Raw genomic sequence first — 17924 nt, 5'->3', positions numbered from 1 at the left:
GTAAAGTTTCACTATTCTGTTGTGGCTAGAATGATGTATTTAGAAGCATACCGGTTTAATGTAATCTAAATCCATTTATATGCTTGAGTGTGTAGTCAGTGTATATTTCCTTTTTGCTGTCTTCATGATGTTTCAAATAATAGATTAATATTGACCTTATGGTGTAGTTCTATTTAGAAAATTGAGCTTGAACTATGGATTATTATGTGTATATATTTCTTACAATGTTTTAAGACACTGAATTAAAAAAAAAAAACCTGCACAGTTGTATTACTGTCAGCCCTGCAGAGCTGCTGATAAGCCAAGTTGTATAGTTTCATGAATTGCCAGCTCAATTATCGGACAGGTTCTGAATTCTAGAAGCATTATCCCACAAGATAAATGGACAAGTCAGAAATGACACAGCTTGATTTTAAGGTACCAGGTGGAGGTGGCAATACAATCTGGGGGAAATCTTGGTTTGATATATGAGTGCATTCACGTGATTTGGCAGTGGTTTTAGACACCATGGAGATGTCACGTGGCCGACCTTCCTGCTCTGTTCTCGGACTATACCACACTTGTGAAACAGTGAGGCTCATGGGATAATAACTCAAAAGCCAAAAGGCTGTAAAGCAAAAAAGTTGCTAGCAGGCACTAACCTGGGTGTCATGACTCTTTTCAGGTAGTAGGTGTAACCTTGAAGAAAAAGTGGCACTGTCTTCAAAAAAGTGACCTGACCCTGGCTTTGGTGGGTTTTTCTGCAAGAAATACAAAGCACCGCATGTGTTTATTATACATCCTTTCTAGCTGACCACTGCTTTGTTCTAGAGTTCAGCATGAAAGGACTAATTTTTGTTTTCTTTTGTTTTTGTTTTAGTGAAATGGCATGTCCGTTGCTAATTCTAGCTATTATAGTTGCACATGTGAAAAATACCTATATGTAGTTTATAGATTGGTAGCATTTCAAATAAATGGTATACTGAAATATTGACCTGAAATTTTTTGAGATGCTTATCAATTGATATTTTTTTTCTTAGCCCAAGAAAAGAGTCTGAATCATTATTTTTAAAATTTTACCTTGTAACATTAGATATGTTTTTTAAAATATATTAGGAATTTAAATATAAGCATGCCACTTTGTTTATTGCTATATTATTAAACCTCTTGGAGCATGGAAAGAATTCTTCACAAATGATTTTGCTCTTTTGAAAAAAATAAGCTGCAAAAATATTTGTTAAACTATATATAGTCTGTCAATGAGGGTAGCTTATAAAGGTATACTGAGCTTACAGTATGTAATGTTTTATCCAAATAATTTTTATATTTTGAAAAAATGTCAAATAGTTTAAGAGTGCCATAAATCTTTTCCCAGAATTCAGAACTGTATGTATCTCTATTTTAGGAAGATGACATTGCTTCATTAAAGGAAAAACCTGGATAATTATGCACCCCAATTTGTATGCAGTGAATCACTGTTGCCCTTTATTCTTCCAGAATTTAGTTAATCTAAGCCTTATGCCCATATAAACTTGTCAGAACATATAAGAAAATTACCACTGTTACATCTGATGAATAAAATCTCTAATAGTTGATTTTCTATCATAGAAATAACACATTATCATTCAATAATGCTAGTTCTTAAGTTACAAACCAAAGAAACAAACTTTCAGCATTGTAAAGAGAGTCACACATTTTTAAATGTAGTAACTATACAGAAAGTTTTTCTTTGTTCCCATAAATAAAAGCTGCTGCTCATTACATTCTAGAAAGGCAATGCCTGAAAAAAATGGACAATGTTCTGCTTCTTAGAGTCAACCTACCTTTTAAATACTTAAAACCCTGTGTGCAAACCAAAGATAATAATGTAATTCTATCCTCTTTAGTTGCATAGAGACTATCAAGATTTATTAACCTCTGGAGTTAATAGTGACCATAGCTCTTAATTCCCTTTCAGACAACGGACCCTCATATGTCCATTTTTGTTTCTTTGCCTATATTGCTGTGTGCTACATTTGTATTTTAAGTAGATTTACAACACAGATATTCACGTGTGCACTTAATATAAGGTTGTTTTCTCCAGAGAGGCTCTACCCAGAGACCAAAGAAAATGGAAGGTTTTGTTTTTGAAGTGTTTAAAGATTATTTAATTTTTACATAGTATGAGATGTTGCTCATTGGGTTGAGAAGGTGATATTTTGATTTTATTTTCCCTTATGCCCTATCTACTCTCAAAAACTTAATAATCTAGTAAACTAAAACCCCAGAAAACCAGCATACCCCTTTACAGTCCATAGTTTTGCTTGTATGAGGCCAAAAAATTGTAGATATCAATATATCATTGCCTCTATTTTTAATCATCCTTTATTTACACCTGGATTTATGAGATTCTCCAATTAAAAGATATTTCTAAAATTCTATTAAATATTTTTGATCTCAAGAACATTAAGACTTGCAAATTATTTTCATACTACCTCCCCAAAATAAACAAGCTGGGTGAATTCCTGTGATGTTAGGCTGCCGAAGAATTTTTAGAGGTTTTATGACACGTTTACTTTTTATGCCCGATCCACTCAAAAATGAGAGACTCCAGAGATCACCGAGCAAAAGTCCTCTGCGGGCGTGAGACCCTGATCCTAATCCCTAATCCAGACTCCTCACTGCCATTCAGAACACTTAGGGCTTATAGAGGAATAATTTTTAAATGAGCATAACAGGCAATCTATAGTGTTTTTAAATCAATACCATAAAAATTGTCATGTCATGTAAATTGCCTTAAAATATATTATACATATAAAATACTATGTTAAAATTAAATGTAATATGTCAGCTGTAAAAGTGAAAAAGTAGCTAACTAAAAAGTTCACAAATAATCTTTTTTCAGATTTTGTGTGTTTTCTCCTCAGCCAAAAGCCTCAAGATTCACTTGCAGCAGCCTACCTCTTCATTTATGTTGGATTGCTCTTTAAACATTAGAATATCTTGTGATAAATCATAAGTTAAAGATTTCTCCTGACACAAGTCATTGTTGATTTCACTGTTATAGGGAAAAGGCTCTAGGGCGGCAGATAAGGCTGTTGCCATGGTGATGAAGGAGATACCGAGGGAGGAGTCTGCTGAAGAAAAGCCCCTCCTTACTATGACATCACAGGTGGGCAGACCCTTAGGGTTCCTGTAGGAAGCTGACATATGTTAATATATCAGATATTGTGATTCTTAACTAGAAAAAAAAAAACATTAACTCGATCCAATTTTTTTAAAAACACAGTTTCAATGAAACAATTATACAATATAAAATGAAAACCAAAATTGCTAAAAAAAAAAAAGGAAAATTCCATCATTTAGTTACTTATTCGTGGATATTAATTTTCATTACTAAACTTTAGTTAAAAAAAGAAAAAGAAAATATATGTGCAAGTAAAACATGTCGCTTCTTTATAAAGGAGTCTTGTTAACAACTTTGGGAAAGAAATAACAATTAAGCTAACGGTACATTTGAACAACAACCAAAAAAAAAAAAAATCAAATTCCTATGAATAAATACAACTTATATTGCATACATATGTCAGTTTACCAGTAGAATATCTAAAATTTCTTAAATGTTAAATATATTTATGTTGTGACTATGCATACTAAGTATGTCTATACATATTTATGTGGATAACTAATTTACAGGAATGAGCCAGAAGTCCCTGAGTCTCCATGCAGAAAATGGCATTTGTGGCCCCTCTTCTACTTAGTGACCTTGACAACAAAAATGTCTCTATTAAAAGCACATGAGGGGCATTTTCAGTATTTATTATAATAACTATAGAAAAAGATTTGCATTTGTATGCAAAGACACACTGAGAATGAATCCTGTATGTCCTCAGGGACTTTTGAAACACCCTGTAAAATCCACATACATATGTATGTATAATATACTCATCACCACTCTGTGGAACTATCAGTTTTAAATTCTTAAATGCAAAATTACTTACTTGAATTTATCTTATAATTTAGATTAGATTGTTATCTTAAACATTTCTTTTTTTTTCCATAATGGAAATAGTAAATACAGTGATTCAGTTCCAATTATATGAACATGTCTAGATTTAGAAAAATGTCCATTTAAATTCCTCATGAAAGGCATTTATATCAAAAGCTAAATTATGGCAACTTATTTTTAGAATATCATCAGATCACATCCCCAGCTGCTGCCAACATGTGTGGTTTCATTTCATTCTAAACACTATGCTGTAAGTAATGAAAATTATAATAACATATAACATCAAAATTGAATAATAAAAAAGTTATAAAGATTCCCAGGACTTTGGGATAATCTTATGTTGTGAGGTTTTTGTTTTTGTTTTTGTTTTTGTTTTAATCCAAAAGAGGAGATGCTTCTTCCCAATGACACATAGTAATAGTTGGAAAGAAATTTGCTTAATATTTACCAAGGCCTCCATTCTTTACTTAGTTTACATAGTAAAACATATACAGTTTTACATTGATCTCCTGCCTTTGCAGAATCCATATCCAAAATATACAGTCCACAGTTCCTCAGGCGAATGTTAGGGGAGGTGAAAACCACTTGGAGTTCTCGGCTAATGGTAGAGCCATATTCATCAGTAGGTAAGACCTATCCAAATTTGCAATTGGCACAGTTGTGCTGCAGCGTATCATTTCAGGACATCACGATTTGGGACAGGCTCTAGTGCCCAAAATTCTTTTTCTTCAAAACCATGCATTGCTATGTGCTTTCCAGTAATCCTTTTCAAATGTCCAAAATTACCACTATAACCTAAACTTTAATTTAAATTTAATGCAAAATAAGAATTTTGATTTTTTTAATTAGAAAAGAAACTGTAATTATTACCGTTTTCTCATATTCAGGACATTTGTGTGTACCAAGGTCCTTCTTTACTCCCTGTCTAATGTTGCATTAACTGTTTTTGAGGTAATAGTTACAATTTTACTGCATGAAGATGATATAATGCTTTCTTTGATGCATCATATTCTTGTTGCATAGTGACTAGTTTATGAATCAGCACATGGAGAGTTGATTCATAAAATGCAATGCACCTATTGTGTTGATAATCTTATGGAATTAATCCTGTGACAGCTGTGATACAATTATTTCTCAGTCAAATGTGGTTTTATTAGTTGATATACTTTTTCCACTATACACAAGTGGCTTCTTCCCTGCTATGCACCAGTGGCATGCACAAGCCAAAAAGCAGCAGAATGATCTGAAAAAGTGAGTACTTCTCATGGCAACCACAGCATCCAATCTGTGTACCATACCACATTCCTACTCGTTATCTTGTGTGAATGTATTAGTGTCTTGAAACATGTCTGTCCCATGTCTCCTGTAAAGCCCCTATGACATAGTGCTACATACTGCAGGACACATTGACTCATCTTCATCACTGGTGTGTCTATGCCAGCTGCTCATTCACAGATTCCAGAAATGTCTGAAGCTAATTGCCGCTCTCTCAATAATGTCCTCAGGACAATCATAATTGATAAAATACAGAATAAGTCCTTGAAACACTGAGTCCCTAATTTGTTTAGTAACTGTTCATTCCACAGATTGGTAGGTGTAGAATAGTTTATATTGAAGCATTTTTGTATTATGTGATTATTAGGATCACTTTTAGAGAGATTTAGCCAAGCATACTCCAGTCAAGTCATTTATAGTACATTGAACAAATTGAACAAAACAGAAGAGTTGGCCAGGTGACCTGAACTCAGAAATTGTCAGACCCCTGAGAATTGCTCTTTTTATTTCATTTAATTATTAGTTCTTTGCTAAACAATGTGTCAAGCTCTTCATAGTAGTTCAAGTTCATGTTGTCCTAGACTAACACTTTAAGTCAAACAGTATGGAAACAAATGTGCATTGATGAGAGTTTTGAAGGGAAAAAATATGTGAACCATCAAGTCTTGGAGGAAATAGAGTTTCTCTAGACCTGTGCTGTTCAATACAGTAGCCGCTAGCCACACGTGGCTATTGAGTGCTTTGTGGATACCCCGAATTGAGATACGCTGTAAGTATAAAATACATACCAAGTTTTGAAGATTTAGTCCAAAGAAAAATAATGTAAACTATCACATTAATAATTTTTATATTGATTACATGTTGAAATGATAATATTTTGGATATATTGGGCTAAATAAAATGTTATTAAATTATTTTCACCTGTTTCTTTTCACTATTTTTAAAGTGGCTACTAGAAAATTTAAGATTACCAGGCTCTCGTTATATTTCCATCGAACAGTACTACTCTAGACTGTAATGGTATAAATAAATCCAGTTTGAGGCTAGAAGGGAAAACTATGTGCCAGCAGATTGAGCATATCATAGAAAAATTTTTATTCTTCTTTATGAGAATGAAATGGCTTTAGGGAATATTTTTCTCTCATAAGGAACCTTCAGAAATTTTCATTTTAACCACCTCCCCTGGTACTTTTGTAAGTAAGGAATAGCCCATTCATTTTTTACTGTAGAGCACAGTGTCTTAAAACTATGTGTTCCAGACCTCTTCTTGTCAAGGGAATTTTTTTTTAACTCAGGCTTTTTTTCTATCTGTCCCCACCCCTTATAGTTTGATACTGATTTAATATTGTGTCTGATAAAGATTAAAAAGTAATGTCCTTGATTGGAAAAACATTCACAAGGCTGCTAAATACAGTCTTGCTTGGGTTTTCTGTTACTAACTTGAAACAATTGCTTTAATTATATTCTCCTTGTGCCTTGATGTTAGTACTATCCAAGCTGTAAACAATAATATTTGTTCATTTCCCCATGAATAGATTCACATTTTTATGTCTAACTATCCTGTCAGGAAAATATTTGTTGTCAGTTGGTTGACATTTAGATCAAGTCAAAGAGTTGAAAATTATCACATGGTTATCCTTTACAGGAAGATCCCCTGAGACCCATATAAAAAACTGGGGGATGGGGCAGTACCATTAGTACTATTAGCTCATAAGAAATTAATTCAGTCGGGTGGCAGAATTACCATGACAAAGCCTTCAAAGGCTGAATAATAAGGGGTGCATAGTAATGTTTCAGTTGTTTCCTCTTTTCAATGGATTGAGTCAGTCAACTTAGTTTTAATATGGTGACTATTTTGATGGGCTTTGCATACATTTCTAAATTTGGCTAGGACTAATAAAGCCATAAACAGATAGTTTAATTAAAAAATTATGAATGAAAACCTACTTAACAAATGACATATATTGTACTTTTAATCAAGAGAGTGCAAATAATAAAGGAATTTTCAAAATGCATAAATATATGTCTATTGAAAGCATATTTGTGTTTTTATTTATATAAAAACAATCTTAATTTTTCTATTATTTAGATGAGATAAAAAGACTGGTATATTTTTACAAACTTTTTAATCATCATTACAAATATGAGATATTTGTCAACTGTTTTTTAGCTTATTAGTTTCAGTGTTTTAACTTTTAAAATTATTCTTTAAGTACTAAAATGTTTAAAAATAAAAACAGAATATTTTACTTTAAAACAATAGATTGAGAGCATCAATCTGAAGTGTAGAATTATAGAATAATGAGTTATTATCCTATACAGACCTTGTTTTCTCACTTAAAATGTATTTTGGTTTGGAGTTAATTCTTAGTGATATAAGCTATCACAAACTTTAGCTCTATATTTTTTAATGAAACACCTAAGCAATATATTGTTTAAAGATAAACTTAGACTTAAGTCACAAAACAAGCTATCTTTAATGCACTGGAGCTTAAGTAGCAGGCAGTATTTAAAAACAAAATACTCTCCTTTCATCTTGGTTAAATATTCAGCTTAGATCATATAATAATTTAATTTTGGGGGCTCCCCTGGTGGCGCAGTGGTTGAGAGTCCACCTGCCGATGCAGGGGACACGGGTTCGTGCCCCGGTCCGGGAAGATCCCACATGCCGCGGAGCGGCTGGGCCGGTGAGCCATGGCCGCTGAGCCTGCGCGTCCGGAGCCTGTGCTCCGCAACGGGAGAGGCCACAACAGTGAGAGGCCCGCGTACCGGAAAAAAAAAAAAAAAATTTAATTTTTTAACATTTAAATTAAGGAAATTCAAGTTGAACTAAGGCAAATGTATTTTTAGACAAAGTTTTAAAACAGACAATAATTCATTAAAGGTGGATGATATTGTCTGCATTCTGCTCAGCACTAAACACAGTATAGATATAAAATAAGAACCAATTTTGTCCTGTGGTGGCTACTATTAGCCACATCAACTGACCGGTCTGACTAAGTCATAAGTAAATTGAAGGCATTTGACTGAATATTTTATTTACAACCTATGATTACAGGGAAGGTGTAAAGTATCAATAGTCTTGAATTCTGAGTGACAAGAAGCTCCTACATGCGAGTTCTCACCTGTCTTCTTACTTCTGCTACTTCCTTTTGTTTCCATGTCCATTGACTGTGTAAGGGCTTTTTCTCAGAATCTCCAAATTTGAATCTCTGATTTAAAATCTCTGAGTGAGGTAGTGGGTTATTTCTTGAAGTACCACTGGCTTCCCACTTGCATTGGTCCATGTCCTGCTTCCAAAAATGGAATGAGGCAGGTCCATGCCTTTATTTCAATTTTTCTCATTAGGCATTCATTCTTGGCATTTTTGACTTCTTGGTAGAAGCCTTGCATTTGGAAATGTTCCTTTAGATACCTCTAGGTTTCCAAGCATTTCAATGATGTGACATTGGGGGAAAGTGGACTTAGATTTGTGGTTTAAAATTTGCCAGGAATTTAGTAAACATTTCTGAGGACCACTGGCCTCTCTATGAGTTGATCAAACCCCATATGAAATTGAGGATACCCATGCAATCATTCTTTTATACAATTCACCATTCAGTTGGACTGTATAAAATCAGTCAACATTTATTAAACTGCCACTATGAGATACAAAAATTAATTGGATAAGGTCTCTACCTTCAAAGAGATCATAGTCTAGTGGGAGGAAACAGGTGAAACTAAGGTTATAAGATTGGGTAAAGCATGGGAACGCGGAGATGTTGTAAGAAGGCACTTGCTGCCTAGAGCTGAAGAAGGTTCCCAGACAATGTATCAATAGAACAGGGTCCTGAAAGAGAAATAAGAATCTGTCACCATTAGAAAGGCCTTTGAACTAATCTAAATATTGAGAAGAGGACAAAGAAGAATAATAAAGGAAAATTTTAAATGTAAAGTTGAAATAAAGGCCTTAGCAACAATGAAGTGGGTCATTTTAACTCCGTTAAGATCATCTGATTGGACCAAAATTGCAATCACTCCCACACAGTTATTCAAAAAAAAAAAATTGGAAACCTTTTGACTCACCTTTTATTATTTTTATAACATCAATGTACTCTGTGCCAGAAGGATGAAATGAGGTAAGTTCATAAAGTATTTTCAAACTGAAGGAAGTAATTCTAAGAGGAAGTCAGTAAGCTCTATCCTACCAATGAATAAAGACAGAATAAATGGCATACAATTTGGAAGTAAAGCTTAGGGGAGCTATTTGGTGGATTCAGTTCAGTTTGCAATATTACTTTATGACCTAAAAGGTTTGCTTATTCTCAAGTCACCATAGGAAAACCATAAATTTGTTTGAAAATCAGGAGGGAGGCATGTGAAAAGCCATTCTTATCTATACAAGTAAAAATAAAATGGGACTTAGTAGGGCTAAAATAATGATCCTTAAATTCATCTGACTGAAGATACAGTTCAAAATTGGACTGTTTGAGATAGATATTTTTATATCTTCAGTTTCTGCAAAGTCACTGTCCCATTTGGTAGCCATTTATTGAGCCCCTCTTATATGAAGACATTCTATTCGAAGTTGTGAAGGATATAAATATGAGTAAGACATAGCCTCTTACCTCAGAGTTAATAACAAAAGATTGTTTTTCATGATATCTCCTATTTCATCTTCCATATCTCAATCAAAACCCAAAAACCTTCAGTTCCCAAATTACCTTTCCATGCTATCTGAAATCTGGCCTTTCATCCTCTTCACCCTTGAGCCCTGCCACTATCTCCACTCCAATCTCAGCATTTCCTCACAGCTAAACGGTGCTCTAGCTTGAAAAGCACAGACTCAGAAAGTAATGTGAAGTTTCCTCTTTGATTTGTATCTATGGAAGAAAGTCACAGGAACAGCTCAGTTATAGGAATGGGACACACATGTTATGGGAACAACTCCAGTTCAGGGGTGAAGTGTGGTCACAAATAAGACAGTAGTTGTGGAAAAGACATTATGAGGAGAAGCCACACCTTAGTCTTGGGCTCTCTAGGGTCTCTCTGAATAACCTCCTCTTTGGTATTATTTTCTTCCTATGCTGAGAAAATCTGAGTGCTAGAAGTGCTTTCTCCAGAAAATAAGTCTTTAGTTTGAATGAGGAGAGAGACTCAAAAAAAAAAAAAAATCCTATTACCTCTGATAAAGCAGACTTGCCTAAAAGCATAGGCCTTTCAATTAATTGTGCCTTTCCTTTGTTTTTCCATTTAGATATTTATGTGGAAAGGTCTTACTTTCTAGAATTCTTTTATCAAATTTAGACTGTAATTTTTCAGTGTTTGCAATTAAAAGTATCTACAGAAATCTAATACCCTGGTCTTCTAAAACCATAGGTAGTCTAGGTCTATTCTACACACCTACTCACAGAGCTATGATTTGGAAATAAATTATTAGTCCTTTTATTTACAAAGGAATTTAATTGTATCCAAAGTAAAGAAAAAGTATAAGGGGGCTTTTGTGGAATATAAATCATATGTACCTTTTACATAATAATGGATATTTCTCAAGACCAGGACTAAGAGAATAAATTTTCTTAGTTATCTATCAATAACATCAGACTTCTTCAGAGAAATAATGGCCAACAAAGAGAGTTATGACATCACACATATGTCATACGTATTTTAAAGTTGAAGTTATATTGGTTGTATTGAGTTTTTGCACCTTTTTCACTTTAGCCTAGGTCAATAAGACCTAGTAGTCAGAATGCACAACGTAATAAATGTAAGCCTGTTACAATAAGTTCTATGAGTATAGTGTGGTGCCACATTTGATGGTGACCTTCATCTTCCATGATGTTTATAGCACAGCAGAATCCAGCTCTCCCTTGACAGCCGTGAGAATGACACAGCCTGGAGGTAGACATTGTTGCTACATCAAGACCACATCACCATGGTGATATCATACTAGATGGGTTCAATATGCTAAGCACATATGGCTAAAAGGGCAAGTTCTCCCAAGAAATACACATTAATGTATGAGTCTTAAAGAAATTGCATAAACACAGTTTTTACATGATCTACCTATAAATGAAAAACAGATCCCGGAAAACTAATCACATTTTCAGAAGAGCTGGCATAAACCATGGCATTTATAAAACTTCTAATATATTTTATCCCCAAAAGATGAAAAGCTCATAGTCCCTCAACATTAAAAATATTTCAATATAAATAGGATGGGTGATATGCAAGAATGTTCAAATTCAGAAAACAAAATGCAAAGAAACTCAAGAGTTTTGTTCATGGATTAAAGGAGCATCCCCAAAAAAAGGTTACACCCAAAACAGACCTCAGATAGTTTAGAGAAATCTGTGAGTCTTTATACATAGTAACACTAAAACTTATATTTGAAAATTTTCTATCTCTATAACTTGAACATTAAAAGAAAATGAGCATTCTTAATGCTTAGAACCCTCGATAACATGTACAAATTAATATGAGTGAAATTAATTTGCCAACTCTATCTCAAAATCTTAGACTTTAGTGAAGATCTGAGATTTATCCATGTTAAGATAATAGCATTAATGTATAAAAGTACGAAAGATGCCTCTTGGTTTTCAGTCCCTGAATAACCACTAATGCTTCCATATTCCTCCTTCACCAATAATAGAATTGCATTTTTTCTTCCCATATTTACCATTATTTAGGTCTCTTGTCATGGTCCATAAGTTCTAAGCTATAATACCACTAACATTGCCAGAGAAATAATGAAGTGAAAGTGAGTCATAGAAAATATTTTGATTTGGTAATACTTCAAAACACTTCATTTGTTATTTTATGTGTCTCTTAAAATACAGCCTTGCAAATAAGTATTTTAAAATCTAGAGATTTTTTTGGCACATCTTTTTCCTATAGCAAGTAGAAAACTAGATGACTATGCCCATTTTAAGAAAGGCCAATATAAAAACTCCCAAAAAACTAAGACAGTTCTTTTAGGGACTAACCACTTGTGTTATCTTAAGTGTAATTTTCCCCTTACCCTTAGAAACAGAATTTAAGGATGTTTGGATTCAAAGAGGTGCAGAATAACTGAAAGTAAATAGTTGGCTGCCACTGATAATGAGAACTAATAAAAATCAAACTGAAAGATTTCTGAAATTAGAGAACAGGCCAATGGGGATATATAATTGAATTGACAGAAATCTCTTTTACATACAGATTTTCACAAACATATATACTAGATACCTGTACAGTTAACATAACAATATTTCCTACTCTCTCAAAATACTTGTTATGCACTACAAAAGCATTCCAAGGAAATGTAAGGAAGGGCGTGTGCCTTTAGGTGACTTGAGCTTTTTAAGAGAGAGAGAAAAAGAGCGTTTATCCACGCACACGGATCTCTGTGTGTGTGCGTGCTCTTACCACATAGCAATGACTGACCAGTCCTAAACAGAATGTGTCACCTCAAGGTCTGAAGCCATGGTTCCAGGTCTCAGTGAGAGCTTGTTGTCCAGGTGAAGAGTGAGATTGGCCCTTAGGAACTGTGATTCAATAGGTGTCATATTCTACATACTGAAATTAGAGAATTATTCCAAAACTGTTCTAGGAGGAGAAAAAAAGCTTGAGGTTTAAAAACTGAAGTTGGCTGCATCAAAAATATGACAGTGCTGAAAGGCTCATTCCCCATCCCCTGATTTTTTTTTTCTTTCTTTCCTCTATCCCATTACTTATTGATTGATTTATTTTTTAGTAGGCTTGCTATTCTCATTTTGTTGCAAGGCTGCATTTTAATTCATCTGATTCTGCAGTTGGACAAAGTCCTTTGACACCTGTGTTCATTTGTTCCCAGCTGGTGAATGAACAGCAAGAAAGCAGACCCCTCCTGAGTCCCTCCATCGATGACTTTCTCTGTGAAACCAAATCGGAGGCAATAGCAAGGCCAGTAACGTCCAACACAGCCGGTAATTCTTTCACTTTTAACTTATCCTCAAGTGGAGTTAATTTTCATGGTAGAAAAATGCACATTTTCTTTCCACAATGCATTTTAAGTGGAGAATAATATTTGCAAACAAATGAAATTTTAGAATATATACTGTTCAATATAAACCAATGAATTGCTTTTCTTTATAATATAAGAAACTCCAATGGATATTATCCAACCAATTTTGGTAAACATTAGAGTACCACTATTAGCAATGAATCATTTTTCAATGCCAATTTTCATATTTACATCTTCGCATCTCAAGTCACATCATATAGGAATATCACACCAAAGCAATCATTTTCTAAATTCAACTACCGCTTTGAGTAATCAAGCAAATGAAATTGTACTTGGTACATTTTAGGCAGGAAATGAAACAAGTTCAGATCCTGTCAGATCAGTTTCATCCTCCTTACCTATGAAACTGGAGCTCATGCTCCAAAACTGAGCTACCCCCAGAAAAATACAGAGGAGCCTTTTATCTCTAATTGCAGGAAAATCCATGAGAATGGGGTACACTGAGAAATTTCCACTGTTCTAAGAAAAAGCTGCAAAGCATAATTCTCAGATCTTGATTCCAGTACCCTCTACAACTCTCAGGGAGGATAGAACTAAGTCACATAGGAAGGGCTCACCAGAGAGAGCAACATAATATCCAACTCAAAAGCTGCTTTTCACCTTGATTTTTCTAGCATATAACAGAGAGACCTGTGAAATACTGGAGGAAAAAAATCAAAAGAATATGTAATTTCTTGCAATCCCAGTACCAACAGTATTGCCTTCTGTATTAGTTTCCTAGGCCTGCCATGACAAAATGCCACAAAATGAGTGGATTAGACAACAGAGATTTATTGCCTCACAATTCTAGAATCTAGAAGTCCAAAATCAAGGTGTCAGCAGGACCATGCTTCCTCTGAAGGTGCTTGGGAAGGTTCTGTTCCAGGCCTCTCTCCTGGTTTCTGGTAGCTCCTTGGCTTGTGGAAGCATAACTCTAATCTTCATATGACATGTGTGCATGTCTCCCAGTATGCATGTTGGTCTCTGTTTCCAAATTTCCTCTTTTTATTACCACCCTACTCCAATCTGACTCATCTTAACTAATTACATCTCCATTGACCCTATTTCTAAATAAAGTTACATTCTGAGGTACTGGGGGTTAAAACTTCAACATATGAGTTTTGGGGGGACACAATTCAATCCATAACACCCTCCAAAGTAAGAGGTCAGGAAAAATGGTATGTTGAGACTATGGGTTTTTCATTTCTTGGCCTCAGCATTCAGTGCATCTGAGTCACACAGATTTTTATCCTTAAGGAAGACTCTCATTTGATAGTATGTTTTTTTTAATCTTAAAAATATATGTCGGGGGAACCCTCAAGATGGCAGAGGAGTAAGACGTGGAGATCACCTTCCTCCGCACAAATACATCAAAAATACATCTACATATGGAACAACTCCTACAGAACACCTACTGAACGCTAGCAGAAGACCTCAGACTTCCCATAAGGCAAGAAACTCCCCGCATACCTGGGTAGGGCAAAAGAAAAAAGGAAAAACAGAGACAAAAGAATAGGGACAGGACCTGCGCCTCTGGGAGGGAGCTGCGAAGGAGGAAATGTTTCCACATGTTAGGAAGCCCCTTCACTGGCAGACACGGCGGGTGGGCAGCGGGGAAGCTTTGGAGCCATGGAGGAGAGCACAGCAACATGGGTGCAGAGGGCAAAGTGGAGAGATTCCCGCACAGAGGATCGGTGCCGACCAGCACTCAGCAGCCTGAGAGGCACCCTGCCAGGGCAGGCAGGGGCTGGGAGCTGAGGCTCGGGCTTTGGAGGTCAGATCCCAGGGAGAGGACTGGGGTTGGCTGCGTGAACACAGCCCGAAGGGGGTTAGTGCGCCACAGCTAGCCGGGAGGGAGTCTGCGGAAAATGTCTGGAACTGCCTAAGAGGCAAGAGACTATTGTTTCGGGTGTGTGAGGAGAGGGGATTCAGAGCACCACCTAAACAAGCTCCAGAGAGAGGTGTGAGCCACGGGTATCAGCACGGACACAGATGGGCATGAAATGCTAAGGCTGCTGCTACAGCCACCAAGAAGCCTGTGTGCAAGCACAGGTCACTATCCACACCACCCTTCCCGGGAGCCAGTGCAGCCCACCACTGCCAGGGTCCTGTGATCCAGGGACAACTTCCCCGGGAGAACACACGGCGCACCTCAGGCTGTTGCAACGTCACGCCGGCCTCTGTCGCTGCAGGCTTGTGCCACATCTGTACCCCTCCATACCCCCAGCCTGAATGAGTAATCAGCTGCTACTTAACCCCATCCTGTGTGAGTGAAGAACAGACACCCTGAGGAGACCTACACGCAGAGGCGGGGCCAAATCCAAAGCTGAACCCTGGAGCTGTGGGAACAAAGAAGAGAAAGGGAAATCTCTCCCAGCAGCCTCAGGAGCAGCAGATTAACTCTCCACAATCAACTTGATGTACCCTGCATCTGTGGAATACCTGAATAGACAATGAATCATCCCAAAATTGAGGGGGTAGACTTTGGGAACAACTGTAGACTTGGGGTTTGCTTTCTGCATCTAATTTGTTTCTGGTTTTATGTTTATCTTAGTTTAGTATTTAGAGCTTATTATCATTGGTAAATTTGTTTATTGATTTGGTTGCTCTCTTGCTTTTTTTTTTTTTGTATATATATTTTTTTCCTTTTTCTCTTTTTGTGAGGGTGTATGTGTATGCTTCTTTGTGTGATTTTGTCTATATAGCTTTGCTTTTAACATTTGTCCTAGGGTTCTGGCGGTCTGTTTATTTGCTTTTTTTTTTTTTGTATACTTTTTAGCACTTGTTATCATTGGTGGATTTTTTATTGGTTTGGTTGCTGTCTTCTTTCTTTCTTTTTTTATTACTTTTTCATATTTAACAATTTTTAAAATTTTAATAATGTTATTTTATTTTATTTTTTTCTTTCTTTTTTTTCCTCCCTTTTCTTCTGAGCCATGTGTCTGACAGGGTCTTGGTGCTCCAGCCGGGTGTCAGACCTGAGTCCCTGAGGTGGGAGAGCTGAGTTCAGGACATTGGTCCACAAGAGATCTCCCGGCTCCACGTAATATCAAATGGCGAAAGCTCGCCCAGATATCTCCATCTCAGCGATAAGATTCAGCTCCCCTCAATGACCAGCAACCTTACAGTGCTGGACACCCCATGCCAAACAACTAGCAAGGCAGGAACACAAACCCACCCATTAGCAGAGAGGCTGCCTAAAATCATAATAAGTTCACAGACACCCCAAAACACACCACCGGACGTGGTCCTGCCAACCAGAAAGACAAGATCCAACCTCATCCACCAGAACACAGGCACCAGTCCCCTCCACCAGGAAGCCTACACAACTCAGTGAGCCAACCTTACCCACTGGGGGCAGACAACAAAGACAATGGGAACTACAAACCTGCAGCCTGCGAAAAGGAGACCCCAAATGCAGTATGTTAAGCAAAATGAGAAGACACACAACTACACAGCAGATGAAGGAGCAAGGTAAAAACCCACCAGACCAAACAAATGAAGAGCAAATAGGCAGTCTACCTGAAAAAGATTTCAGAGTAATGATAGTAAAGATGATCGAAAATCGGAAATAGAATGGAGAAAATACAAGAAACGTTTAACAAGGACCTAGAAAAACTAAATAGCAAACAAACAATGATGAACAACACAATAAGTGAAATTAAAAATTCTCTAGAAGGAATTAATAACAGAATAACTGAGGCAGAAGAACGGATAAGTGGCCTGGAAGATAAAATACTGGAAATAACTACCACAGAGCAGAATAAAGAAAACATAATGAAAAGAATTGAGGACAATAGGGAGGATGGGAGGGAGGGAGACTCAAGAGGGAAGAGATATGGGGACATATGTATATGCATAACTGATTCACTTTGTTATAAAGCAGAAACTAAGACACCATTGTAAAGCAATTATACTCCAATAAAGAGGTTAAATTTTTAAAAAAAAGAATTGAGGACAGTCTCAGAGACCTCTGGGACATAATTAAACACACCAACATTCGAACTATAGGGGTCCCAGAAGAATAAGAGAAAAAGAAATGGACTGAAAAAATATTTGAAGAGATTATAGTTGAAAACTTCCCTAAAGTGGGAAAGGATATGGTCAGTCAAGTCCAGGAAGCACAGAGAGTCCCATACAGGATAAATCCAAGGAGAAACACACAAAGACACATATTAATCAAACTATCAAAAATTAAATACAAAGAAAAAATATTAAAAGCAACAAATAACATACAAGGGAATCCTCATAAGGTTAACAGCTGATTTCTCAGCAGAAACCCTACAAGCCAGAAGGGTATGGCAGGACATATTTAACGTGAAGAAAGGGAAAAACCTACAACCAAGATTATTCTACCCAGCAAGGATCTCATTCAGATTTGACGGAGAAATTAAAACCTTTACAGACAAGCAAAAGCTAAGAGAGGGCTTCCCTGGTGGCACAGTGGTTGAGAGTCCACCTGCCGATGCAGGGGACACAGGTTTGTGCCCCAGTCCGGGAAGATCCCACATGCCGTGGAGCGGCAAGGCCTGTGAGCCATGGCCGCTGAACCTGAGCATCTGGAGCCTGTGCTCTGCAGCGGGAGACACCACAACAGTGAGAGACCTGCGTACCAAAAAAAAAAAAAAAAAGCTAAGAGAATTCAGCACCACCAAACCAGCTTTACAACAAATGCTAAAG

The 17924-nt window shown here is 36.3% G+C and overlaps 1 protein-coding gene across 6 annotated transcripts in view; it reads left to right on the top strand.

Moving 5' to 3' along the window:
* The window catches only part of PEX5L (peroxisomal biogenesis factor 5 like), a 224636-nt gene that overhangs the window by 72687 nt on the left and 134025 nt on the right, over window positions 1–17924 (top strand). For 3 of the 6 annotated variants that reach the window (XM_024124176.3, XM_024124173.3, XM_024124178.3), the window contains exons 3-4: window positions 3026–3130; window positions 13056–13167. In XM_024124176.3, the coding sequence (XP_023979944.1) occupies window positions 3026–3130; window positions 13056–13167 (217 nt within the window). The remainder of the gene's footprint in view (window positions 1–3025; window positions 3131–13055; window positions 13168–17924) is intronic. The other 3 variants (XM_024124174.1, XM_024124177.3, XM_024124175.3) reach the window with 1 other exon arrangement.

Source organism: Physeter macrocephalus, chromosome 1, assembly GCF_002837175.3.
Source record: "Physeter macrocephalus isolate SW-GA chromosome 1, ASM283717v5, whole genome shotgun sequence".
Classification (NCBI taxonomy): Eukaryota; Metazoa; Chordata; class Mammalia; order Artiodactyla; family Physeteridae; genus Physeter; species Physeter macrocephalus.
The sequence above is the reverse complement of the archived record's forward strand: the minus strand, read 5'-3'. Positions and strand labels throughout refer to the sequence as shown.